Here is a 27,913-nt window from a genome sequence, read left to right as displayed (position 1 = left end):
TTTGTTTAGCGTTTTTTTTTTTTTTGTTGTTGTTCATGTTGTTTTATTAAACATTTGAGACCGGAAGAAAATTTGCTGCCGAGGACGGACGTGACGGCGAAAAGAAAATCTAAATCGACCACCGGCGGACAATGGTTATGCCATCTGAAATTGTCTTGTAAAGTTGTGCATCGCACTTGGAACTCGCAAAAGCGAACAAGAGCGCCCTTTCACCTGCCTGAAGTGGGCGGCGAGTTCCTTCTTCACGCCACCCTGTGTGACGGGGGGTGAGACTCGGAGCTAAACTGAAGAGTTTGATTTCGCATTCACTTCCGGTGGACACGGACACTCGCGGACTAGAGACTCGGTCAAAGGCCGCCCCACCGGGACTCCCGTCATGTTCCTTTAATTTACCAGGCTAACCGTGCGGGACACGCCATTTATGTAACGGCCCCTTGGACGTTGACAGATCGCTTCGGGAGCTCTTTTACATCCCCGCACAGTGCAATGAGGATGTTCTCACACCCTCTTAGGCACTCCCGCGGGAGCCTTGTTTTGCTGCCCATTTGGCCTAGCTATCCCCTCTCACGACCTTTTCCACCCGGGCGCCACGATGAGGCAGGCCAGCTAGCCCGGGAATGGTTATACCAGCACTGGTTGTGGCAAAATATGTAGGTCACAGCCTCAGCTGCGGGGCCACGGGAAACACTGCTTTCTTCACCATGCTTTCTTCATTAATCTTCGGACTCGAAGACAAGCTTTATTATTATTATTACAGTAAATTATCTCGTCCAATTTGTAGATGTGAAATTGAAAAAAAAAAATAGGTCTAATTATTTCAGCTTTTTAAGATCCTTTTTTATGCTCATAAGCAATAAATACATTAAGAGAGACAATGAAGAAAGAGCGATATTAAGAAATGTGGTAGCGATATAATGGAATCTAAAGAAAAAGGTAAGAAATTGGGGGAGAGCTTTTGAAATGAAAAAACAAAATCTAGGACGCCATATTGAAAGAGCACCGTTGCCAACTACAAAATGAAAGATACTTTGTACTATAAGCGAAATAGCGATTTTTGGTGTATGCGGTGTACCAAATACGGACACATTGATACACTGTACCTTTACCTTACTTTTACCTATCCCTTAGTCTGTTGGGTTGTTGGGGCACCATGCAAAATTCGTCGACAGTCTTCCTCCATTCCTCTCTGTCTTTTGCTTTGGTTAGAACCTCTTTCAATGGCTGGCCCGTCCATTCTTTTATGTTGTTCTCCCATCGCTTTCTCTGTCTGCCTCTTCTTCTTTTTCCTGGTACTGTTCCCTGAAGGATGGTCTTTGCGAGCCCAGAAGATCTTGTGATATGGTCATGGATTTTTAGCTTGCGTTTTTTTTTTTTACTATAGGTCATCTGGGGGTCCAATTGCTGCAGTAACCCTGTTTCTAATGTCTTGGTTTGTGATGCGGTCTTTGAACGTGATGCCTAGGATCCTTCTGTAGCATCTCAATGCCATTGCTAGGTTCCTCCTCTCTAGCTCTGCAGTCAGCGTCCAAGACTCACAAGCATATAAAAATTGGCCATGACCAGGGAGCGCATCAGTCTGATTTTGATACACTATACATTTTTAAAAACTACTTTTTAACACTGTACAATCAAATTATATATCAAATTTTAAACAAAAAAGATAGCGGTGAATAATCTTCAAAGTGGCTTTTGAGTCACGTTTTTGTTTCATGTTGTTATTCACTGAGTCACAAAACATTTCACAGGCAAAACTTCGGGTTTTCCCATTGGCTTGCCAAAGTTGCATCGATTCCAACTAAAACATGGCCACTAGCCAAGTAAACAATATTATGTTGCTCTTAAAGTGATTAGTCTTGTAGTGGAGCTCTTGTTTGACGGAGCTTGACCAACAGAATCCATGAAAGAATTTAGAAGTAATTTCTGTCGAGGTATTTTTGTGCTAAAATCTCGCAAAATCGAAATAGATCTAGGGCCCATACTGTAGTGTAGATCTATGTAGCCGAATTCAGTATTAGACTAGTAGGCCTACTAGTAGGCTATTAGTAATATTATTTAATTTAGTTATGGAATGCTGAGTCGAACTTTAACTCTAAGCTCAAGGAAGCTTCTTTCCAGCCCTCTGGGAGAGATCCTAAAGAAGTAAATTTGTGATATCCTTTTTAACGATGACTCGATCGCATCCCAAGATGCTCGGGCTAGAGGTGAGGCCTTAGGCCGAGCACACCGAGGAAAAACTTCTACTCCTTCTCTGTACAAGCTCAGCCTTGCTGGCGTCCGCCATAGAACGGCCCCTTGAGGAACGGTGTGTGGATAATGACAGGATTGTTGGAGCTCTCTTCCATACCTGCAAGTGCAATGGACTCGGTCCTTATAAGACACCCCAACGGAGTTCTGTTTTGCTTCCCTATAGTGGGCTATAGACCTAATCGTCTGCGATAACATTTTTTTTCCACCCGTGCGCCACGTTGAGACTGAGAAGCATTGCCCGGTACTGTAGATCGAGATGTAGATCCTAGATTGACATTAAGTTATGTCATTTTTCTAGATTCTAGATTGCTCTAGAAATTAGTTAGGCCTAGTAGTTTTAGAGTAGGCTGTTCAAGAAATTGAACCCTTTCTAAATTAGAATAAAATCTAATGTAGTCTAAATCTAGACTCTAGAACCAAACTATATCTAGAAGGTAAATTAGTCCACTTCATTGAAATTTTCGGAGGGCGCGGTAAAGCGCTTGGCTTCCGAACCGAGGGTTCCTGGTTCGAATCCTGGTGAAGACTGGGATTTCGGGATCTTTGGGTGACTCCACCCAGCTCTAATAAGTACCTGACATTAGTTGGGGAAAGTAAAGGCGGTTGGTCATTGTCCTGGCCACTTGACATCCTTGTTAACCATAGGCCACAGAAACAGATGACCTTTACATCATCTGCCTTATAGACCACAAGGTCTCAGACGGGAACTTTTGCCTTACTTTTACATTGAAATTTTCAGTTAACACACATTTATTTATCGATGTCAGTGTAGGCTTGACTTGTTGACCAATACCTATTGCCAAAGTAAACAAAACCTATTGGCTTACTGACCTATAGCCTTCTTTCCAGTTATCGGTCATGAATCTGGATCTGGTACTGGGGATGTCCTGTAATAACATCAGTTGCCTGGCCTGTGACCGAAACAGCAGCCTTGTGGCTCACACAGCTGCAGGTGTCCTTGTTATACTTGATGCAGAAACCAACAGGTAATTTAAACGGACACAATTCAAAACCCTGTAACCTTTAGTTAGGTACCTTTACTGTAGGTACTTTTACTGGAAGTACCTTTACTGGTGGTACCTGTACTGTCGGACATAAGTACTTGATGCAGTAACCAATACGTAATTCAAACGGACACAATTCGAAGCGTTATAGCCTTTACTATAGGTACCCTTACTGTAGGTACCTTTACTGTAGGGCACAAGTAATTGATGCAGTCAGTAGATTAGCTAAAGATTAGGCGGACGGGAGGGCGGGGGGGGGGGCTGGCTTGACCTCTTTAGCGGCCCCTGTATTTTGACATTCAACATCTGACATGAGATAATTGCTTAATATTTAATGTAAAAGCAGATTTTGGACACTCATTTGGGGGTAGCCCTTAAGTGGGGACCAGGTAAATTTGGACCCCCCACCCCCACCTTAGCTACGCCACTGGATGCAGTAACCAACAGGTAATTTAAACGAATGAAATGCCAGGCTTTGTTGAAGCCTTGAGTGTTCCTTCAACGTTCTTGTTGAAATTATGTTTCTTCCTACATCCAGGGCCGGATTAATTATGTGGAATATTTTGAAGGCCTCAGTCAAGATTTTTTAAAATGAGAACAAATATACTTTAGACCAGTGATGCCCAAAATACGGCCCGCGGGCCAGATTAATTATGTGGAGTATTTTGAAGGCCTCTGTCAAGATTTTTTAAAATGAGAACTAAAATACTTTAAACCAATGATGCCCAAAATACGGACCGTGGGCCAGATCCGGCCCCTCCGAACCGTCGGCACAAAGTGTAGAAAATCCCCCCACCCCTTTCCAAAAAAAAAAAGATTGAAAAAATGTATCTTTGCCTACGTTAGGCCCTCTCTTTATCTCTAATGGATCAGTACCATGACCTTTAACATGTGTACGTTTATGAAAAGGGAAAGCCGAAGAAAGTACAAGTGAACTTCGAATGTAGAACCTAACAGGAAAATTGAACGTATCTTAACTTTTTTTGTGTGTGAAACATAATAATAATCCAAAATATTTGATTTATAAAGAAAGTTTCGCTGTTTAAAAAAATATATAAACGGCATTATGAAACAAATAGAACGCCATACTTGCTTTGAGCCGCGAATAAAAGATTGTTAAACTACGCATAGAAATTGAAGGATCGATGGGAATAGTTACCAAAAAGAAACAATAAAATGAGTCAGTGGTAAAATAGCTACAATGATAATTGGTGTGAAGCCATTTTCCAACGCGTAAAAACAAAGATCAATTTCAAATATCCCATTAAGAGAGCCAAGGGTTTCTAATAAAATTGTTTCAGGCCAATTTCATTTCGTTTTTTTTTTGTACATTTTCGGTCATGTGGCCCGCGACACGAGTGTCGGAAACGAAAATGGCCCGCCGTCTCTAAACTGTTGGGCATCACTGCTTTAAACTTTCTGACTTGTCGATATTCCGATGTATTATTCTTTTTCGTGGAGGCCCCTTTCTTTTAGATTACCCGGGACTGTAGCCGTGCCGGCCCTGCATACATCCACATTCAAGCTGAAGCTGTGTATATTTATATAAAAAATGGAAGATTTCAGTTTGTTTTAAAAGAAGTCTGTTCAAGTTTATTCCAATAAGAATTAATGTGCCTACATCGGCTAGTTATATTAGATTTTAATGCTACAATTGAACCACTGAGCTAAACCAGTCTTAATCAAATTTAATACGGTCCATCAGGGCAAAGTAATTTCTAGGATTAGGGTAGTTTGCTAGGCTTTAGGAAGTTTTAAGGGTTATGGTGGTTACAATTAGTTTTCAGTTTACTAGTAAAACTAAGAACTATACATTATTAAACCGAACGCAGGACAAGCACTAACCAAGAGATATAAAAACTATAGGAAGACTCAAAAATAGTAACAGAACAGGGAAAAAAATTCCATTGTGCAAGTTACCTTGATTGAGTATCAGAAAATAGGGTGCAAAAATAGTATCTCGGCTAAAAAACAAAACGAAGGCGACCCTAGAGTATGCCCCGAATAAGATGTCTTGATGATGCAGAGGCAGAGGAAAGATGCTGTGAAGCAGGAGGTGGCCCTGCGTTTTATATTTGATTTTAATGCTACAAATGAAGCACTGAGCTAAACCAGTCTTAATCAAATTTAATACGGTCCAGTAGGGAACCGGCGTCGAAGGCGCTATTATCCCTATCGACCATCAAAATGCTACGGCTACATTAGAGTTAATAAAAAATGTTTTCTTGACCAGTCAAGTGAAGTACATCCATCTTAATAAAAACTGTGTCTCATCCGTGAACTTTTCTTCTGATGGTAAACTGATTGTGACGGGAGAGATTGGTTACAGACCAGCTGCTAGGATTTGGAGGGTTAAGGTAGGCTGCAAGTTAATAGGGTTAATAGACCACCTGCTGGAGATTAGAGGGTTAAGGGCTGTTAATCAACATTTTTAGCTTATTTAGATTTTTAGTGCGTGGTAAAGAATAAAAATATGTTAATGTTACTGTTAATTGTTGATATATTTGTTTCGTAATATAGTTTCATAGTAAGTTAGGCCTGTTCTCTTATTGGTATATTCTTATGTAATTAAATCTTTTTTTTATTGTCTCTTCAACTCTCTCTCTCTCTCTCTTTCTGCCTGTCTCTCTATCTGCTCTCTGTGTGTCTCTCTCTCTTCTCTCTCTATCTGTCTCTCTCAGTCTGCCTCTCTGTCTTTCTATCTGCCTCTCTCTATGTATATATTTATCTGTCTGTCTACCTGTCTCTCTCTCTGTCTCTCTCTCTCTCTCTCTCTCTCTCTGTCATATCTTTCTCTGTCTCGTCTCATTGACTATTGCTATTGGCCTGTCTACGTTCCAATACTAGACGTGACGTTTCCTTCTAGGCGCCTCTTCACAGTGCGGTCGACTCTCTTGCTGTGTCTGCGCGGTAGTCAACACTGATGACCTATAACATTCTCTTATTGGAGGAATTTGGGTCTTTACAGCATCTTCACCCTCCTCAGACAACGCCGCTTGCTCTGGCTTAGTCATGTCCCACGGATGAATGTATAACAAAAGTCATCCTTTACGGACAACTCGCGATGATCACACGGAAACTGGTCTTCCATTATTCCATAGCATGCTCAGTGCACCATGGTCCAATCTTTTTTTTGTTGTGGACATGTGGGGGAAACGGGTTATCTTGGAAAAAAACATTCTTTATGGTGTCAGCTCGAGCCAAATCTCTTATTGAAAAATTCGTGGTTTACATCGGATTACAAATCAAGGCACCCACCCCACCGAGCAACACATCCCATATATATTTCACGAAGCTGGACGTTTTGGTGGAGCCGTTTTGGCGCAGCAGTTTAGCGCACGTTATTTACGTTCGTTGTATTATTTCTTTCAAAATAATGATACGTATCATTGTTTTGTATGAGTTTGTCCCCTGCGCCAAAACGTCTCGCGACAAAAATGACTGCGTCAAAAGGGTAGCGCCAAAACGGCTGCGCCAAAACGGCGCGTACCGTATATTTCATGCACTGACACATCTATTTTCACTAGGATGGTGTAGAAATAGCCTCACTGTACGGCCATGACTTCGGTATCAAGTACGTCCTTTTCAGTCCCTCTATGGATGTCATCGTGACCGTAGGGCTGGAACACGACAACGAGGTCAACGTGTGGGCGTGGCCAGAAAAGCATCGCTTAGCAACCAATAAAATCGTCGGTAAGCTCAAGAAGAATAACTCTTTTTGCTAAGTCACTAGATCTAGAATGTTTTATAAATATTTATAGAACATTTTTTTTTTATTACTAAGAGGGAAAGAAAAAGACAATTTGAAATGTAGTATTAAAATATTAATCCAAAATGACATATAGGCTACAAATGCAAAATTATGAAATATAGTCAAAAGAGCTCTACAGTCCCCAGAATGACGTCAGAAATAAGGGTACACGTTTTGTTCGAAGATGCACTAGTTATTTTTTGACAGGACACATGTAAGCCCCATCAGAGCATGGAAGGGTTGCCTGATTCAGCCAGGAAAACCCTTGAGTTAGTAGAGTTTAAACTGGTTTGGAGAAACATGTATAACTTATAAGACAAGAGAGGTGCGCACTGTCGGGGACTTACCCTGTATGTTGGATGAGCCCCTGCAGAAAACGACTTCGTCTGAGCGAGACCAGTCGTCTTAGAAGGCCTGGACACTGACCTGCAGCGTCACAGCCTGTGGGCAGTTTAGTTGCCAACTCACAGGTCTGTACGACGGGGCAACGAGTTATGGGTCTAAACTGCCCACAGGCTATGACATTGATGGCCAGTGTTAAGGCCTTGAATAAGGAATGGTCCCGGTCTGAGTCAGGTTAAGATATTTGGGCTTAAAATTTTGCAGTTGGCAAGTGCTTTTTTTTTTTTCATTCACAGATATCATCAGAGCGGTGGCTTTCTCCGAGTGCGGCAAATTCTTCGTGACGGCGGGATGTCGGCATCTCAAATTTTGGTACCCAAACTTTTTAAGCACTGAAACTTTTCAGACGACGGTGCCTATTGGTACTTTATGTTTTTTGTGACACTCTGTCCATCACTCTTATATCATATCAAATTTTTGTTGTTGTAGTACTGTTGCTTTTTCTTCTTTTTTAAAAAAAGGATAAATCTACTTAGTTAGTTTGTCACTGTCATAGCTTCCTTAATAAGTGAAGATAAAAGTAAAAGTTCCCCTTTCAGACCCTGTGGTCTTTGGGGCAGATGGTGTAAAGGTCATCTGTTTCTGTGGCCTACGGTTAACGAGGGTGTCATGTGGCCAGCACAACGACCGACCGCCTTTACTTTTCCCCAACTAATGTCAGGTATCCATTTAGAGCTGGGTGGACGCCCAACGATCCCGAAATTTAAAAATCCCAGTCTTAACCAGGATTCGAAGCCGGAACTCCCGGTTCGGTAGCCAAGCGCTTTACCGCTAACCCACCGTGCCTCCTAATAAGTGAAGATGGTGGCTTCCTAATCCAAAAACTCTTGTAGTGCTGGTCAAGTATATTGGTTTTTAATTCGGCATATTCATAATCGTAGCACAGGTTTATCATAAAGCTAAAAAAGGCAGTCCATGTTGTATCTAGTTCTAATCCACACCATATTGTCATACTTAAAGCATCAACAATCGTTTTTAGCTATTTGTAAGTGAGTAAAAGATTTATTAAACGCAGCACTGCAATAATCGAAATCCATTGATTAAAGGGAAGCAATATATATATATTTACGACTCTGTATATTTCTTGTATGCTTGGATATCTTCGACCATTTCTTTATTCCTCCAGTCCTTATCAAATTTTGCATGCAAGCTTATGCTTGATGACAACACATACATTAATTAAAAAAAAAATCAACTATTTAGTTAAGCAATTAGTCTTAACTAATAAATATTTATAATGTATTTATTTTATAAAGATAATATAGTAATCTAAAGGAGTACAAAAAGGGGAACCATTATTAGGCCAGATTATTGCAATTAGTAGGCCTATTTACACAATTATTATAATTACTAGTCGACCGGCGGCGTAGCATACGCCGCTATTTTGCAGAGCGGCCTTAGGCCACTGCAAACTATGCTACCGCAGTGGGCCCCACACTTTCATGGGACCCGCGCTAATTCTAGGTGTATAAATTATTGAATTAAACCATTTTATAACCTATAACAGATTTCCTGAGGCCTCTTGTCAAATTATAAGGAGCTCCTGGAAATCTCCTGAAATTGCAAAATATACTAAAACGTCGTGGAAATATCCGGAAATTGTTAAAATCTTTTGAAAACTTGACCTCCGAGCCGAGGTTCCCATATTTTCTTTGTTTTTCTATTTCAGTTTTTCTTATATTGTGACGCAATGGTACGGGTATGTCAATAATGATAGCGGTTTTTTCTTCTTTTTTTTTTTTATAAATAAACAACAGAACAGGGCGATTAAAATCTACCGTTATTATTATTATTATTATGTTAGAAATGAACGAGTAGTCATTCTCTGGCGCTGCCAGGGTCGAGTTTCGCTAAAGAGAAACGAAATTAATCGTAGTCCCTTTAACAGTTTCCACTGAAGAATTTTTCTGGTGATGTGGCTGGTCTGCAGCAGTACCGCCCCTCTGACAGGCAACGAGGATGTTCCTAGGAATGTTAAGAGCCTTGAAGGTGTCTGTGAGGTCAGTTGTTATTATCCCCTCGGTTGATATAACAATGGGGTATATTGTTATTTTGGACAATTTCCATAGACGCTTGATCTCCAAGCCAAGGTTCCCATATTTTCGTTGTTTTTCTATCTCAGTTTTTCTTAAATTATGAGATAGTGGTACGGCGATGTTATTTTTATTATTATTGCTTTTGTGTAGTGCGTACTTGTGTTCCTAAATAGCAGCGGTTCTCAACCTTATAGGCTCGGCGACCCCTTTTTACAATCCCCCACTCTGCCGCGACCCCCCCCCCCCCCGCACATAGATACAGCAAGAAAAGAATAGACAATAACAATCCATTTTTTCGATGGTCTTAGGCTACCCCAGGCAAATCGTCAATCGACCCCCAAGGGGGTCGCGACCCACAGGTTGAGAACCCCTGCTATATAGGTATCTGTGATAAAGTTTTCGTGCAACCTTTATGTGCTTAGAAATAAAGCTCAGCTTGAGCCAAATCTAGTCTACAGCGGGATTCGAGCTCGTGCCCTCTCAGTTACGTAACCAAAAAGGGTTTCTATCCCTCTGCCACGCCTCCTTGCAGTGTTTGTGGACGTCCTAATGTGCGGTTTGTAACGTTTTTCAGTCCAGCCACTGTACGGGAGACCTGGTATCCTAGGCAACAACAAACATCACAACTTCCTTGACATCACGTGTGGCAACGGGGTCAGCAACGGGCTGGTCTACGCCATCACCAAGACTGGGGATCTCATCATTGTAAGTGTCGCACACACACTACGTTGTCCCCCCTTTTTTTTTTTTTAAATGTATTTTGGCTTTACAATTTTTATTTTGGTCATATTTTAATTTTATTTTGGCCTTACTTTTTTTTTTTTTTTGCCTTTCTAAATATTAAATTAAAAAGGAAAACTCTTATTTGACATTTAAATATTTAATAATTACTCATATTATAATTATATAATTTAAAAAATGATTACTTCACAAAAGCTGTTAAGTAAAATAATGTAATAAATTAGTAAATTTACTAATTAACGCTTTATATTTCAAAAATCATTATTAACCAAACTTGCAGATTATTTCAATCTCAATCATTGAGTTATTAGTATTGATTTCAGTGTGCAAGAGTGATAGATGTTAGTGATAAATATCGCTAGTTGTTCGTTAAATGTCAGAGATAAATGTTGCTAGATGTTCGTTAAATGTCAGAGATAAATGGCGCTTGATGTTCGTTAAATGTCAGAGATAAATGGCGCTAGATTTTCGTTAAATGTCGGAGATAAATGTCGCTAGATGTTCGTTAAATGTTAGAGATAAATGTCGCTAGATGTTCGTTAAATGTTAGAGATAAATGTCGCTAGATGTTCGTTAAATGTCAGAGATAAATGTCGCTATATGAAAGAGATTTGTGACGCTACATGTCAAAGATAATTGATGCTAGATGTCCGAGATAAATCTCGCTACATGTTCGTTAAATGTCGGAGATAAATGTCGCTTGATGTTACTTAAAAGTCAGAGATAAATGTCGCTATATGACAGAGATTTGTGACGCAACATGTCAAAGATAATTGATGCTAGATGTCAGAGATAAATGTTGCTAGATGTCTATTGAAACATTTTCAGGGATATATCTTACGTACAATTTCGCTAACATATGGTCAGTGGCGTTGCAAGGGTTTTGAGGGCTCGGAGTTCTTGGCATCTTTACGGGTCTATGCATTTCACATTCGACATTATGTCATGAGATCATGTAGCCTACTTAATAAATATACAAGTCTAATGTATGCAACAAGGTCCATAATTTACATAACAACAAGAATAGCAAGATAACATGACATTGGCTGAATATTTAATGTAATAAAAATTTTGGACACTAATTTGGGGGCTCCCTTCAAGTGGGGGGTCCGGGGGGGATTTTCAGATTTCGACCCCCTCCTCCCTCCCGAGGTACGCCACTGCATATGGTTTACATATTGGGAGACAGTATCAACCAAGTCAGAGCCGGAATTTCGCAGCGCTTGGAACTTGTGTAAATCATCATAAGCGGCAACAATTTTTTTTTTAGGAATTGAGAGAGTCATGTTTGGGTCTTGCTCTGGTAATTATGGCCTGGAGGAGCACTTCGATCTCCTCCCGCTGGAGAAGTTCCATCAAATGATTTTTCTCCATTTCAAGCTGCAGAAGTGCGATACACACAAGTTCAAGGCATAGGTGAAGTCAGTGACTCGAAGCCTCAGTGAAAACAGTCAGTGACTCGAAGCCTCAGTGAAAATAGTCAGTGACTCGAAGCCTCAGTGAAAACAGTCAGTGACTCGAAGCCTCAGTGAAAACAGTGACTCAAATTCTCTATGAAGTCAGTTAGTGCCTCTGCCTATTTTGGCTTTATCGTATGGGCAAAACACTTAGCATCCCCCTCCCTTTTTTTAAACTCATAGTTTCGTAAAACGTCTTACCGTTACATTTCTTCTCTCCCCCCCTTTTTTTTTCTAATTAAAAAAAAAAGGCGCGTTCTCCTCGAAGTCCTGTGTGGCCTGGTCGTGTGGTTTGCACGCTGGACTGTCGTTCGGACTTCTCGATGGTCCCGTGTTCAAACCCTGCCCGCTCCCATCCCCCGTCGTCCTGAGGGAGATTTGGACTAGGAAGTAATTATCTTCAACTCTGAAGGAACACCCGAAATAAGTAAAACATTTTACAAAACATTTTTTACTTTGCCCACCATAGGTGCAGACCTCATCAACTAAGCGTTGTCGCCATATAAAATAATATTTAGAAAAAACGAAACAATTAGATTTAAATATTATATTGTCTTTTTATTTGACTATGTCAATCAGCTTACAGCAGAAGACCGCCAGATCAAGAGTCACACGAGTATAGAGGGCGCTCACGCCACGTGCGCAAAAGTAGAAAACCGGATTCTTTTTCTTGGTTTCAGTGGCGGACATGTTCACCTGTTTCATTCCATATTTTTAGTAGTAAGTACATGATTGCCTTGAGCGAAACGAAACGAAATACAGAGGTGAGAGCCCAGAGGGGGTGAATTTAACCCTCTCGCTACTGACATTGTAAAAGAGATGGGAGTAATAATTTTCTGTATATAGCCCTGTTAACCTGCTTCGCTTCGTATCCCAAACTGTATAGGACAGTGATGCCCAACCTAATTCAACCTGTGGGCCATTTTAATTTCCGACACTCGTGTCACGGGCCACATGACCAAAAAAGGTTTTAAAAAAATAAAAAACTGAAAACGACATGAAACTATTTCATTAAAAACCCGTGGATCTGGTAATTACATTAATAATTGATCCTCCACGCCAGAATTGTTTTATTGATGCTGTTGCTATATGTTGTTTATTGAAACAGCCAGACTTTCTTTATAAAAAAAAAAGTTTGTTAGCTTTTTACCATGTTCCACAAAAAAGATCCGTTCAATGGTTCTGGTAGATTCTTAATTTCCTTTTCACAAAGGCATAAATGTTAAAGCTCTTGGTACCAATTTAACATAGGTAAAGATACATTTTTCAACCTTTCTATTTTTTAAAGGGGTGGGGAGATTTTCTACACTTTATACCGACGTTTCGGCGGGCCGGATGGAACCTCGTCATGGGCCGGATCTGGCCCGCGGGCCGTATTTTGAGCATCACTGGTATAGGATAATTCCGTTCCTTTGGACACACCAGCTGCGTGGAAAGGGCGGAACTATTGTGTGGGCGACATCGCTCCGAACATAAATAATTTCCAGGCTTTCATCTCGCTTGTTCTACGAGATGAGCCATAGTCGTTATGCCTGAAGGAGGTCAACAATAGCGCTGTCAACAAACACAACGCTTTGAGAACATAACAGAATACAAATAGCAGTGTCTTCGATTTCGAAGATTAAGGATGAGGGAATGTTTCACATGACTACGCAAACCCAGTTGCGACCTGCATATTTTCCCCGCATCTCGAGAGACATAGACATAGAACAAAATAAAAAAAGGCAAACTACTCTAAAAAATGTTTTTAAAGAGATGTCTTGATGTATGAGTTTGTGTTTATAGGACGTGAGATCTAAACCTTTTGGTCCGTTTACTGAAAAGGTCCTCGGACTATGAGGGGAAAAGTCTTTGCGCAAAACTAGTCCAGCAGCGTTGATCTGAATTATTATAGCTTTTATATAGCGCCACTTTCATGCTTATAGCATGCTCAGAGCGCTTTTGGTCCAATCTCTTTTGTGGACCCGTGGGGGGGGGGGGGAGGTGGTATCTAGGAGTTGGTTTTCCATGCTGCCTTTAGGCGCTCAGTAAACACAACTCTGCCCGAGTCGGGTGTCGAACCTCGAGCCCCCTTCTAGGTAGCCAAGCCAAGCCAAGTTCTCGACCACGCTTCCCACAATTCATTGAAGTTTCGGTTTCGGCAATGAAGCCAAGAATGTTGAACACCTCAAACTAGTCAAACGGTCTTTAAAACATTTACTGGAAAATATGATTCCTCCGTAAGAAAAAAACAACAAAAAACAACACAATATATGCTAAGGGAGTCAATATTGCAATTCTTGACAAAACAAAAAAGCTTAGTGGCTTCACGTGACGATGACCAACAGTTTGACAAATACCTTTTAATACCGCGTAGAGATCACCACTCCTATTTCTCTTCTTTTGGCGTCCGACCTACCTTGTAACAGCGGGGTAGACTTGTCGGACTGGGTTGCCTCAGGTAACGACCCCTGCACTGGCTTTGTCATTTTCCTCGGATGTAGGACGTCACAGCCCAAATTACGCTAAGAACAGTGGAATAAGCAAAATAGCTTATCTAAGGAGAATAACTCTTTATGAACGGACACATTTCTATGCCATTAGAATTATTTACCTTTTCAACATCGAAGAAAATGAATTGATTACCCGCTTTTTAATTAGCTATCTGGTTCATTTACATTATAAATTCGTGCATGTCTTTGACATTAAATAAATTTAAAAAAAAATAATTAAAAAACAAAAATAAACTTATGTTAGGGGAATAACTCTTTATTTAAAGCCACATATCTTTTTGCTGTAAGAAGTATTTACCTTTCTAACATCAGACAAAATTAATTAATAACCATTTTTTAATTAACTATCTGGTTGATATGTCCCAAAATTCATTGATTCGTGTGATGTCTTAGACAATAAATAATTGTGAAAAGCTTCAATTTGTATGGGAAGTGTGGGGAATAGCGTGTTCCAAATTGAAAGGCCGTATGTAAACCTTTAAAAGAAAAGAGTGACTGGAAGATTGTTAATACGGACGACGTCAAATTGTGAGCTAAAGTATTTAAAAAATAATAATAAAAGTCATCACGTGTGCTATAACGCCTATTCTCTCCCCACCCCGCTTCTAATAAGGTTTTGGAAAAGGCTAGACATGTTCATGGAAAGACAAATGCCAGATTTTGTACGTATTTGCTTTTCTGAAATTCGTATTTTGTTGTTTTTTTACTTTCATTTGTCCAACAACAGCACCTGGCTGCGTTGCCTGTGCCGGCGTTCTTCATTCAGACGCCTCAGAAAGTTGGCGGCATCTTCACCATGGTGTACAACCCGAACAAGACACTTCTGACCACGGCCTACAAAAACTCTTGCATGTGCATCTGGGACATCAACGACCTCAATAATATTAAGCAGAAGTAAGCAGAGTGACGACGCTTAATACTTTTAGCTTAGCCAGTTTAGCCTATACATATACATATCATTTACATTTATACTTATATCGCAGGTTGGCTTTCGCTTTGGTGGAAGAGGAGCTGGCCATTTTTCGCATGGCACGCTTTTCTTCCACATTTGAGGCCCATGTTTTTTCGCTGTCCATAGCTTTCTTGGTCTCTTTAAAATAGGGCTCCACAGCTACGTGAAAAGGTTCGAGATGAACCCAAGTCGCTCTACGACTGAAGGAACATATACTTGTTTACATATAAGCCAACTTGCCTTAGATGACATAGAAGAGAGCACCCGGTTGCAGGCGGATTCAGAACGAGACAGCTGGAGGTCACTCACGAAAGCCGCAGAATACACATTTGAGACCAAAAGAAAATCCGCCGTCGAGGACAGACGCAGACGGCGAAATAAAAATCTTAATCGACCATCGGTGGACTATGGTTATGCTGCCCTGGATGTGTCAAAATATATAGGTCACAGCTGGGGCTGCGTAGCCACGGGAAATACTACATTCCTCATAAATCGTTGGATTCGAAGATAAGCCATATTATTATACTTCTTGTAGAGATTTTAAAAAAAAATAAGATTCCCATTTTTAGGCACTGTTAGTTTTTTTTTTATTGTTTTTGCTGTTGAGCCCCAATTAGTATTTCTTCCATTGCTTATTGTAGAGTTTCACAATAAGTAGGCTAAAGAATGTCATGGACGATTAAATGAATTTCACTGTTGCCAACTAAATTAAAAAAAAAAGAATGTAGCTATAAATTTAGCCAATTCTCCATGCGCAACAGTTGATAATCGTATCCACTCTACTTTATTTCCGCTAGTTAGTTGATCATTCGTTTTTAACTCTTTCTCTTCTAATTGCTGATGTCAACGTTAATTAAACTAAATTGAATTTTGGATTTATAAACTTTAAATTGTGTTGTGTACAAAAGAGCATGCATTCTCCTACAGTTTAATACCAACTATAACATTTTCCAATAACAAACAAAAAAGTTACTCAAGTTTAACCATAACAGGATAGTGAAATACAAATGATCAAAATGAATTATACTATCAGAACAAGGAAAATAATTACGAAGAGAAAGAGTTAAACACTTTCCCTTCAGTAAAGCTGGACGTGTATACATAACTTATAAATTGTGTTTTGTTTACTAGGGAAGGTTAATTTTGTAGAGACAGCAGATTCGTCTATTTAATTTTAATCTCGTTTATTTAATATATATTTCGTTTTTTTTATTTGTTTTTATTTTTCATACTCAATGCTTCACGAGAATTATAATTATAAACAACGTTGAAAAAAGATATCGTCCCGGTCTTTAGCCTCAACGTTACTCCCGGGAGGAGAAGGCCGTTAAAGGCCGTTAGAGGAGACGATTGGGCCGATAGCAAAACAGAATCCCCAGAAGAACCGATTCCATAAAAAATAATAATTTTAAAAGAGATGATGCGGAGTCTAGCAGTGCTTGCATCATATACAAATATAGATCTAGAAGTTCATGACTGTCACTGCAGAGGTTTTGCGTTCAAATCCTGGAACTAAATGGAGATATTCGTTTATTTTGCTCTTGTGTACATCCATCTCTAACTATAAGTAGATATACACTATATACTGAGATAAGACCTTCATTCAGGGAACAGTACCAGGAAAAAGAAGAAGAGGCAGACAGAGATTAGAGACAGGATTACTACAGTGATTGGGCCCCACGATGACCTGCTAACTATTGTAAAAAAAAAATAAAATGTAAACTATAAAACTCTATAACCATATTACAAGGTCTTCGGGGCTAGCAAAGACCTTCCTGCGGGGAACAGTACCAGGAAAAAAAAAAGAAGAGACAGACAGAGTAAGCGATGGAAAGACAACATAAAAGAATGAACGGGCCTGCCATTGAAAGAGGTTCCATCCAAGGTAAAAGAGAGGAATGGAGAAAGACGGTTGACAAATCTTGTGTGGTGCTCCATCGATCCAACAGACTAAGGGATGGGTGAAGGTAAAGGTGAGATATACACTAATGGCATAATTCTTCCCCTTTTGTTTCCCTAGGTATGTTGCCGTGTACCACAGCAAAGCCATCGCAAATGTTGACATCTTCATGTCCAACAACATCGGGGAGCCTGTCCGCGAGACGCTGGTCACAGTGTCCCACGACTACAGCGTCCACCTGTGGGGGATCCAGATCTCTAACTTCATCTGCTACGACCGCCTGAGCATTCTGTACACCGAGATGCCGCCCGCCAGCCCGGAAGTGACGCAGAGCGATGAGTCGCAGGAGGATGACAGAGTTATCACAACCGTCAAGGTTCGGAAAAAAAAACAGTGTGTCTGGAAGAAGTCTAGATCAGGGGCGGACTGGGTGTCAAAATCGGCCCGGGCATTTCTATAAAATTCGGCCCACATTTTCCCTATCATGTCTAGGTGTATCGGTCCTTAAAAATCATTGTTAAGTTTGATAATGTATCGATATGCATGCTTACAGTGAACTCTATATCTTAATAAGCAATATAGCGTCTTTTTAAATCAGCAATTATGAAGGCCCTAAAAAGATGAAGCCTACTAGTAGCACTGTCTACATTCTACATTTTATTTTCGGAAAATGTGTTTGATTAAAAAAGTATTAGGCCTACATTGTAATGTCTGTGAAAGACTTTTTGTTTAAACACGACGCTCAGAGGGCCTTTTATAAAAATAATAATAATAACATAATAAGGATATTATAAAACCTTTAACAACTTGATATGTGCCATAGTGACTTCGATCAGGCATTTCGGTGGCCCTACCGGCCCATCTGGGTACCGGCCCACCGGGCATTTGCCCAAATGCCCATATAGCCAGTCCGCCCCTGGTCTAGATCTATAAGTAACAGCGGGGAAGTTTAGGTTTAGACCAATAGCTCGCTGCCACGTCACAGGTCTGTACGAGCTTTTGATTTAAACTGCCCACAGGTTGTGACGTTGAGATAAATGTTGAGGCCTTCAATAACAATTGGTCTTGAGCCTAGACGAGACCAATTGTCATAGAAGGCCTGAACACTGACCTGCAACGTCGTAACTTGTGGGCAGTAGAGAGTAGTAAAGACCACAGCTCTTTGCCAGGACTGTACGACGAGGCAAGGAGCCATTGGTCTCCACTGGCCACAGGCTGCGACGTCGAAGGTCAGTGTTCAGGCCCTCTGCAAGGAATGGTTTCCATAGCGGACACAAGCACGGTTGATGTGGTATAGAAAAGGAAAATGTGGGGGTCTCTTCCTGGGTTCTCGGCCTTTGACCTCGCCCTTACGCCCAAGTGTCTTACAATATGCCCCCCCCCCCCACCATGGGAAAATCGGGTTTAACGAATTTATATCTGGTTAGATCCTATTTTAGTCAGTTAAGCTTGCTTTCATTAAGTCATCCCCTTGGAGTTTCTATTGGTCTTGAGTTTGAAAAGACCTAGGCTCAAGTCTAATGACAATCATACATTTTGGAATAAGGTCATCGCCTACTTCGCTTAACTATAAATTAAGTTCATCTTGGCATCGTCTGCCCTTGACCCGACTCGTACCTGAGACATTTCGATGAGAAGCCAAATATTTACTCTCTTGACCACTTTCACATGAATACTGCTGGTCTATCCTGCACGTTCACAACGGGAATATATATTTATTCTACACCCCGACATACCGCCATTATTTTACGTCTGTGTTTACTTTTGTGCAGGTGAGTCCAGACCGGAAGTACATTGTGACGGGCAACAAAATGGGCAACATATTTGTGTACAGTAAAGACACATACGAACATACGATGACCATTCTGGCCCACAATCGGGAGGTCACCTGCCTGGCTTTTTACTCCAATAAGCAAGTATTTATTCTCTAGTTCCGTTCTAGACAAGTTTAAATTGACCTACTTTAGTTTTGGCGATTTTGTCGCTTAACAATCGTTTTATCCTCCGTTCAAGATTAATGTTGTTCTAGATCTAGCTCTTTAACTCTAGCTCTTTAACTCTAACCATCTAACACTTGCTCATTAACTCTAGCCATCTGACACTAGTCATTTAACTCTAGCCATCTAACACTTGCTCATTAACTCTAGCCATCTGACACTAGTCATTTAACTCTAGCCATCTGACACTAGTCATTTAACTCTAACCATCTAACACTTGCTCATTAACTCTAGCCATCTGACACTAGTCATTTAACTCTAACCATCTAACACTTGCTCATTAACTCTAGCCATCTGACACTAGTCATTTAACTCTAACCATCTAACACTTGCTCATTAACTCTAGCCATCTGACACTAGTCATTTAACTCTAACCATCTAACACTTGCTCATTAACTCTAGCCAACTGACACTAGTCATTTAACTCTAACCATCTAACACTTGCTCATTAACTCTAGCCATCTGACACTAGTCATTTAACTCTAACCATCTAACACTTGCTCATTAACTCTAGCCATCTGACACTAGTCATTTAACTCTAACCATCTAACACTTGCTCATTAACTCTAGCCATCTGACACTAGTCATTTAACTCTAGCCATCTAACACTATCTCTTTAACTCTAGTCGTCTGACACTAGTCATTTAACTCTAACCATCTAACACTTGCTCATTAACTCTAGCCATCTGACACTAGTCATTTAACTCTAGCCATCTAACACTATCTCTTTAACTCTAGTCGTCTAGCACTAATAATTTAGCTCTAGTATCTAGCACTAGCTCTTTAGCTCTAGCCGTCTAGCACTAATAATTTAACTCTAGTATCTAACACTAGCTCTTTAGCTCTTGCCATCTAAAACTAGCTCGTTAACTCTAGCCGTCTAGTTCTAGACATCTAACACTAGCTCTTTAGTTCTAGCAATCGAAAACTAGCTAGTTAGCTCTTGCCGTCTAGCACTAGCTATCTAGCACTAGCCATTTAACTCTAGCTCTCTTATTCTAGCGAAAATCAAATTACCCAATTTATTGAAAACCTGCCTGTGTCTATATCTAAATCGACAAATAACTGAAATTCATATAGGTCTGTCGCTATTTCCGTAGTAGAGACAGAGGCTAGTGAACATAGAGTCAAGGGGCTCTACTACGTCTGAGATCTTAACAAAGTTTTCGTCCTGCAAGAGGCCCCTACTAATTGGAGGCCTTAGCAGGCTGCCTAGTTTGCCTATGCCTAAGGCTGGCGTTGCTCTAACTTTATTAGCTCCAACTCAAGATGTCGAGCTCAGCTCAGCCCTCTGACCCAAACTCTAGCCCTCTTAAGTAGGCCGAGTCACTGACTGGCTTCACTAAGAATTCAAGTCTCGTACTAATTTCACTGAGGCCTCGAGTTACGGACTTATTTCACTGAGGCTTCGAGTCACGGACTAATTTCGCTGAAGCCTCGAGTAACGGACTAATTTCACCGAGGCCTCGAGTTACGGGCTAATTTCACTGAGGCCTCGAGTTACGAACTTATTTCACTGAGGCCTCGGGTTACAGACTAATTTCGCTGAGGCCTCGAGTTACGGACTAATTTTTTTACTGAGGCCTCGAGTTAAACAAGTGTGTAGACGTTCTTTCGCCGACACCCAAATCTCGTATCTAGCTAAAATTTTGCACAATATTTGTTTACCTCAATAAATCAATTAAAACAAATAACTAGTTAGTTAATTAAATATTCGTAATGAACTATTTTGTTTGGTATCTCGAACAAGGGAAAGAAATTGCACCTGACTGAAATAGTGGTATAAGTTGAATTAGTCCCCTTTATAGGTCGCCGCTCTAAATTGAAACAAACAATATATAACTATTCACTCTTCTCAAGTCAAAAGTTCCTCACTAGCAGAGTGGTTAGCGTGTCAGCGCGAGAAAGGGTGAGTCACGAGTTCGAGTCCAGGTCGTTTTCGCCCATTTTTTGTTTAAATGCTTTTAAAAACCCAATTACGGTAAAATCCACCCAGACATAGTGAATTGAGAAAGCTAAATGCACGAAATAGCGCTGAACCAAAACAATTGGTACAAATACTTTTTATATCGCACAGATTTATTGCTATTGGTCTAGATTCTAGATCTACCACAAAATTAATTAACTACATGAGTGATCCAAAGTAATTGATACTATTACACTTCGTATAAGCTGTGTTTTATTTAAAAACTCTTTCTCTCCTAACTGACGATACCAGCGTTGATTCCACCAGAATGTGCTAAATAATTACGGAGAGAAAGAGTTAAAAAGTAATTTTTAAGATTTTTCTTGCTGTTTTTGGTCTCCTAATCACTACTTATTTCTCCACATGTTCTCTCTGTGAATGATTCGGCGCCAGGGCAGGAAATCCCGGCACGTTCATACTGGTCAGCGGCAGCCGTGACCGCCTGATCCACGTGATGGACGGCAAGAACGACTTCCAGCTGGTCACCACGCTGAACATCCACTCCTCGTCCATCACCGCCTTGATGATCTACGAGTTTGGCGGGATCGTCTGCATGATCTCGTGCGCGGCGGACAGGTTCGTAATAAGAGCGTAGATCCAGCAGCGTCGCTAGGGTAGGTGTCACCAGGTGCGGTCCGCATCCCCATAGTAACGCCACTGCTTAAACATATGTCTCGAGATCTGCTGACTAATAAAGATATTTAAAGCACATTATATCGTTCCAGTGGTTCTTAGCTTGGTTCTTATTTCTCACAAAGAATTAGATTCAGAGACTCTTGAACTCTGTACACCTAACCCGATTTTATTGAGGCAGTATTAAATTAGTAGGATCAACCACAGCCCAATCTGGCTGAAAGTGGTGCTATGCAAATGAATCTACTAAGGGTGACAACAGTTTTACTTTCCCGGAACAAGGCCACGGAGCTTGTGATTTATCTCCACTGGTGCGAAATACGTTACCACGTAACAGTAAAAGTTTAACATAATAACTTTTCTGCCGACTTGTTTTTCAACGATTATGAATGTATATATCTGGTCAATCGAAAAATTACACAAAAAGACATGCGTAGTACCAAAAGAAGCTATCAAAGTACAGAATACCTTATTATGATACGTGGCCAATTTTAAGCAGTGTAAAATTAAAAGCGTCAGTTCCTTTACTTATAAATAACAATAATTTATATTATATATTATGTAACATCAACCTTTCAGTAAGACGACCTTGACATTATTTATTTAGTCTATGTAAAAATCCCCCTCAACTCACAATCCTCCTCTTTTTATTTTCTTACAATGTTTTTTTTGTTCTCCATTACATTTTACTATTCTGTACCACATTTATTCATATCGCTTTCTTTTTTTTTTTTTTTTTTTTTTTTGTTCTCTTTCTGTATTTTAATTGCTTAATGAATAAAAACGGAATCTTGAAAAAAAAAAAAAGTAAACAAAGAGCTTATGACTGTGATACATAATTCATGTTTAGTGTGAAAATCCCCCCATAAGGCCAAGGAATTAAAACAAACTCCACGTAGCCATTGATTTATTGCAGTTACTTTTGTTTTTTTATACAAAAATGTGTCAGACGGACAGTCAAACAACACAAACACAACACAGATTTTTTTCCAGGCGAGGCCTTTAAATATTTTTTTTTGTTTTAAATCCAGGAGTTTGAGTATTTGCACCGCTGGGCCACTAGATAAAACTCCACGTAGCTATTGAATTATTGCAATTACGTTTTTTTTATACAAACATGTGTCAGACGGACAGACAAACAACACAAACACAACAAGATTTTTTTTGTTTTAAATCCAGGAGTTTGAGTATTTGCACCGCTGCGCCACTAGATAAAACTTCACGTAGCTATTGAATTATTGCAATTACGTTTTTTTTTATACAAACAAGTGTCAGACGGACAGACAAACAACACAAACACAACTCAGATTTTTTTGTTTTAAATCCAGGAGTTTGAGTATTTGCACCGCTGGGCCACTAGATAAAACTCCACGTAGCTATTGATTTATTGCAATTACGTTTTTTTTATACAAACATGTGTCAGACGGACAGACAAACAACACAAACACAACAAAGATTTTTTTTTTTTAAAATCCAGGAGCTTGAGTATTTGCACCGCTGCGCCACTAGATAAAGACGGGAACGAGCATCCGCCTCTGTTCCACCTGACCAAGTGCGCCTCCATCGTGTCTTCCCCCGCGGACATCACCTTGAACTTTGTGACAGAGCAGCTGGCTCTGGGCTGCCAAGATGGCTACGTCAGGATCTTAGACATGGCGCTCCTACAGGTAATGTCTTTCCAAAGCCTCAATTTTTATTACCGCCTTTACCCACCGGGCTGCGCCCGGTTTTCGATTATAATCGATGAAGAAAAACAACCAAAATATTTTTAAAAATCCTTTAAAAAAACCAAAGCTTATCCAAAGGGGAAGAAGTCCGTCCTTAAAACTATATCTACAAATAATGTACAAGTAATTTCCCTTATTCGATGTCAAACAAAATATTTAATTACCAATAATTAATTTACTAATTGAATATTTTTGTTTATTGATTCATGTTTTGTTACGTACAATAAATAATTGTTTAAAGTATCAACTTGATAGGAGAATGCCTAATGAAGAAATAGCGTTAAATATTATTTAAGAGGACTAAACCCAACAAATTAAGTCATATCTGTGAATGCTGAAGTATTGGTTTCCCTTGTTGCTATTACACAAAATAATAAATCACCAGTAATTAATTGTCAAATTGGTTACTTATTTTCTGTTGATTCATGCCTTGTCCATGTCAATGAATATTTGTGCGAAGTTTCAGCTTGATCCGAGAATGTGTGTGGGAGAAATAACGTGTACACACTTTTTTTGCAGACAGACAGAACGAGTTGATAAAAGCTTTGTAAAATATAAACAAAGATTTAGAGGGTGGTTTGTAATAACGAACGATAACATGTTAATCATAGTCTGACGATGTGTGTGTGTGCGCGCGAGTTCCTGCTGTAACCATGAGAAAGGTGTGGCGGATGGTTTGGTTGTGTAGGCTGAATTGATTCTGATGAAGTCATGAGGTGGCCTATCATACTTCCAGCTAATAAATACTGGTGTGGTGAGCTGGAGAGGGGAGAGTACAAGTGAGAGACATGAGACAGTCAAGACGTGAATATTTAGTGAGCCGTATCTTGATTAAAGATAGGGAGGAATGGGGAAAGACGGTCGACAAGTCTTGCTTGGCGCCCCAACAGACTAAGGGATAGGTAAAGGTAAAATCTTGATTAAATTATCATTTTGACGCGTTTTCCAAAACTAGAATTGAAATGACAACATGTATTGAAAACTTTATTTATAAAATTACTACATTCAAGCGGTGACTATGTCCTGCTATGTGTACATAAATATTTCTATTTTATTACAAAACTTATATTAACTCACTTTGCCAGTCTGGCGGTGTTCTTTTACATTTGTTACCCCCACTTCGATTCTCGGATCAAGTTGAAACTTTTGCACAAATATTCATTTTCGATGACAACACATGAATCAATCTAAAAAATAACCAAGTAATTAATTAATCTGTGACAATTAATTACTTTTCTTCTATATAGAATAGGGAAATAAGTCTTGCAATATTGATAGATGTGATAGTAAATGTGCAGTTCTTTCACTAGTTTTTAAATTGCTGTTATCTCTGAGATGCCCTGGATGTGGCAAAATATGTAGGTCACAGCTAGGGCCGCGCAGCCACGGAAAATACTGCGTTCCTCGCTAATCTTCCGACTCGATGACACGCCTTTACTAGTGTCAGATTTTTATTTTAGAGCTGGGTCTCAAACTAATGCCAGGTACTCATTAGTGCTGGGTGGACTCCGAGGCGCCCCAAGGATCCCAAAAGTAAAATTTCGATCTTTTCGATCTTTACCAGAATTCGAACCCGGACCACCGGTTCAGAAGCCAAGCGCTTTAACCACTCAGCCACCGCAAGATGTAGACGTGTGATTTAAAAACAACTTTATCTTGTAGGAAAAACGAATGTTTCGAGGCTGCCCGTCGGAAGAAGGTCAGATTCAGAAGATCAGCTTGGATGACAAAGGGTCCCTCCTGGTGACCGCCGCCTCTGACAGAACTATCAACGTCATTAACTTCTACAATGGGGATATTCTCATCACAGTCCCAGGCCACACAAAGTTCGTCACTGGACTTCTATTTTCTTCTACCGGTATGTTTTTAGACAATCACTGGACCTCTTTTTCTTCTATTGGTAGCCTTATGTATTTAGACAATCACTGGACCTCTTTTTCTTCTATTGGTAGGCTTATGTATTTAGACAATCACTGGACCTCTTTTTCTTCTATTGGTAGCCTTATGTATTTAGACAATCACTGGACCTCTTTTTCTTCTATTGGCAGGCTTATGTTTTTATACAATCACTGGACCTCTTTTTCTTCTATTAGTAGGCTTATGCTTTTAGACAAACAGTGGATGTCTCTTCTCTTCTACCGGTATGTTTTCGACTATTCTCTTATTTTCTACTGGTATGTATTAAGACAATCTTTGGAATTCTCTTTTCCTCTACCGGTATGTATTTAGACAATCCCTGGACTTTTCTTCTACTGTATGTTTTTGAACAATCACTGGACATCTCTTTTCTTCTACGGATAAGTTTGTAAACTTCAACTATCAATGGATTATATCATGTTTTTACAACTCACACCTTCTGTCTGTCTAGGTTGAATCATGTACACATTATTTCTCCAAAGTCCCTTTTTTTTGTGTGTGGATCGAATCAAAACTTTGCACAATTATTCCTTGTCGATGACAACACATGAATAAAAAAAAAAAAACACCTATTAGCTAATGAAATAGTCTTAATCAATTAATTTTGTATTATAGAAAGAGTACTGATCTAAGGGGAGATAAGCCTCGTGTAGAGGATAATGCCGTTCACTAAAAATGTTGAACTATAAGACATTGTAAGACTATAAAACTTCTATTTTTATAAGCATTTGAATAGCTCAGTTGCTAACATGTCGGACTTCCATCAGGGAGGTCAAAGATCTCAAGTTCAAATTATGAATCGATCTTTTTTTTTTTTTTTTTTTTTTTTTTACAAATAGGTTTTGAAAAGGGGCAGCACGGAAACCTTCTCCCAGATACTCCCCACCCTCCCCCAGCTGGTCCACAGAAGTGACTGGACCATAACGCATGCTATACCCATGAAAGTCGCAATTAATACACAACAACTATCACAATACTTTCTTGTGATACTGTGATGCCGGGAATCTTATGTAGATGTAGACTCTAGATCTAAGTATCTTTAGAAATTCAAATAATGAAGATTCTTTATTCAAAATACAAAACTTTAACAAGGAATCACTCACAATATACAAAATGTACACACACAAAAAATGTATCAATTGAATATCTTCTGATCTCGTTATAAATTCAAAAAATATGTTAATTCTACAACTGAAAAATATATGCGACTTGTCTCTTTAAGTTCCATCTAACGACTGAAGAGCTCTTTCAGATCAAACAAATCCCCGGGAATAAACCCGCCCAATCACGTTATCAAAATGACACCACCGGCTGTCTGCTCGTGAAGCTGTATTACATCTCATGCTATGATTACCTTTTATGGTAGTGAAAAAACAATTCTAGGAAAGGCGATGCTCAATACTGAGCTTTTGGAGGAGTGGTAGGATTAGTTAATTGACGTCCCAGTATAATGAAATAAACTCGCCCAGTCTGCTAGGTGACAACTAATCAAAATATTACCAAATGCACAAAAATTCACTATATCTGCTAATTGTGTCTTTTTATAATCGAATTCCCACAGGAGATCGAATCATTTCTACTTCAATGGATGGATGCATCTTCATTTGGCGCCTCACCGAAAAGCTGCTTATGAAACGTAAAGAGATCACCTTCTGCACCGAGGCCAGCCGTCTCATCAAGGTCCCAGAAGACATCAGCTACAAGCAGCTGCTGTTACTCTTCAACAAAATCAACCCGGAGGACGCCGCCAAGTCTTTACAGGAGCATTCCAAGGAGGCCCGGGGGAGCAGCAAGGGCGGGCCTTTCGTCGTCAACGAGGTGGGGCGGGGGTGCAATGAGCAGAACGACACGCCCTTGAGTGTGGCAGAGCCTGGGAACCTTAAGGGCACAGGAGAAGGCAGGAAGCCCAAGGAGCACGTGCTGGAAGACCAGAACAACCTTGCCTCGAGCAGGATGCTGGACTTGGACACCCCCAAAGAAACAACAGACAAAACTCTATGACATTTTTAATTCCTTCGGCACCAAGTGAAATGAATAGAGATACTGAACATAAAAAAACCCAGAAAGTCTGTTAGACAGGGCTCTTAATCCGTTCAACAAGTATAGGATAAATTTGTATCAGAGAAAACTAATAACAATTCTTTCCAAAGTAAAGACCACAAGCTTCAATCAATCAAGCTTGTATATTTCTGAAACATATTTGCTTCATTTTAAGAATCTCCAATGTCAAGCAAAGGGTGTACTTGGGTTGAGTTATGTTTTTTTCTGGCTCAAAACTTGTTTGTAATATCTTAAAACAAAATTCACATTTTAGAAACTCAAAAGCTCTTGTATTTGGCAAAATTCTCTGTATTTGGCATAATTCTCATGGGCTATGAATCAAATCTTGGGTATTTTTCTGGGTTTAGCAGCTTAACAAAGTAAAGAATTACATAGGCTTAGGATGAAACTTTTCTATGTTGAAAACAAAATTGTTAAACTGAGAAATTGTTAGACTGTGTTTTTATTACAGTGTAATCTACCTAAAACTGTGTTGTTTCTTTTTTTTTTATTTTAGTACTAACAACAGTTGAAACATGTATAGAGACTCTCTCTGTCATTAGAGCTGGGTGGATCTAAGGATCCTGAAATTAAAAATCCCAGTTGTCACCCGAATTCAAACCTGGGATCCTCAGTTCGGAAGCCAAGCAC

General features: G+C 39.8%; 1 protein-coding gene across 2 annotated transcripts; it reads left to right on the top strand.

Annotated features, from left to right (window-relative positions):
• The first annotated feature begins 1,784 nt into the window (after window positions 1-1,784).
• LOC106080099 (mitogen-activated protein kinase-binding protein 1-like) lies at window positions 1,785-27,771 on the top strand. 2 transcript variants are annotated; one of them, XM_056013276.1, is made up of 14 exons: window positions 1,785-1,913; window positions 3,097-3,233; window positions 5,485-5,608; window positions 6,779-6,944; window positions 7,641-7,766; window positions 10,015-10,145; window positions 12,218-12,358; window positions 14,858-15,024; window positions 17,103-17,358; window positions 18,755-18,894; window positions 21,339-21,521; window positions 23,056-23,245; window positions 24,968-25,163; window positions 26,784-27,771. In XM_056013276.1, exons 2-14 carry the CDS (start codon window positions 3,106-3,108, stop codon window positions 27,221-27,223), a joined length of 2,388 nt encoding a protein of 795 aa, XP_055869251.1. In that variant the 5' UTR covers window positions 1,785-1,913; window positions 3,097-3,105; the 3' UTR covers window positions 27,224-27,771. The 2 variants fall into 2 exon arrangements, with proteins under 2 accessions (XP_055869251.1, XP_055869250.1); XM_056013275.1 differs by having other exon boundaries at window positions 1,791-1,928.
• Window positions 27,772-27,913: the final 142 nt, after the last annotated feature.

This window comes from Biomphalaria glabrata, chromosome 15, assembly GCF_947242115.1.
Source record: "Biomphalaria glabrata chromosome 15, xgBioGlab47.1, whole genome shotgun sequence".
Taxonomy (NCBI): Eukaryota; Metazoa; Mollusca; class Gastropoda; family Planorbidae; genus Biomphalaria; species Biomphalaria glabrata.
Note: the sequence above shows the minus strand (reverse complement) of the source record. Positions and strands in the feature narration are given on the sequence as shown.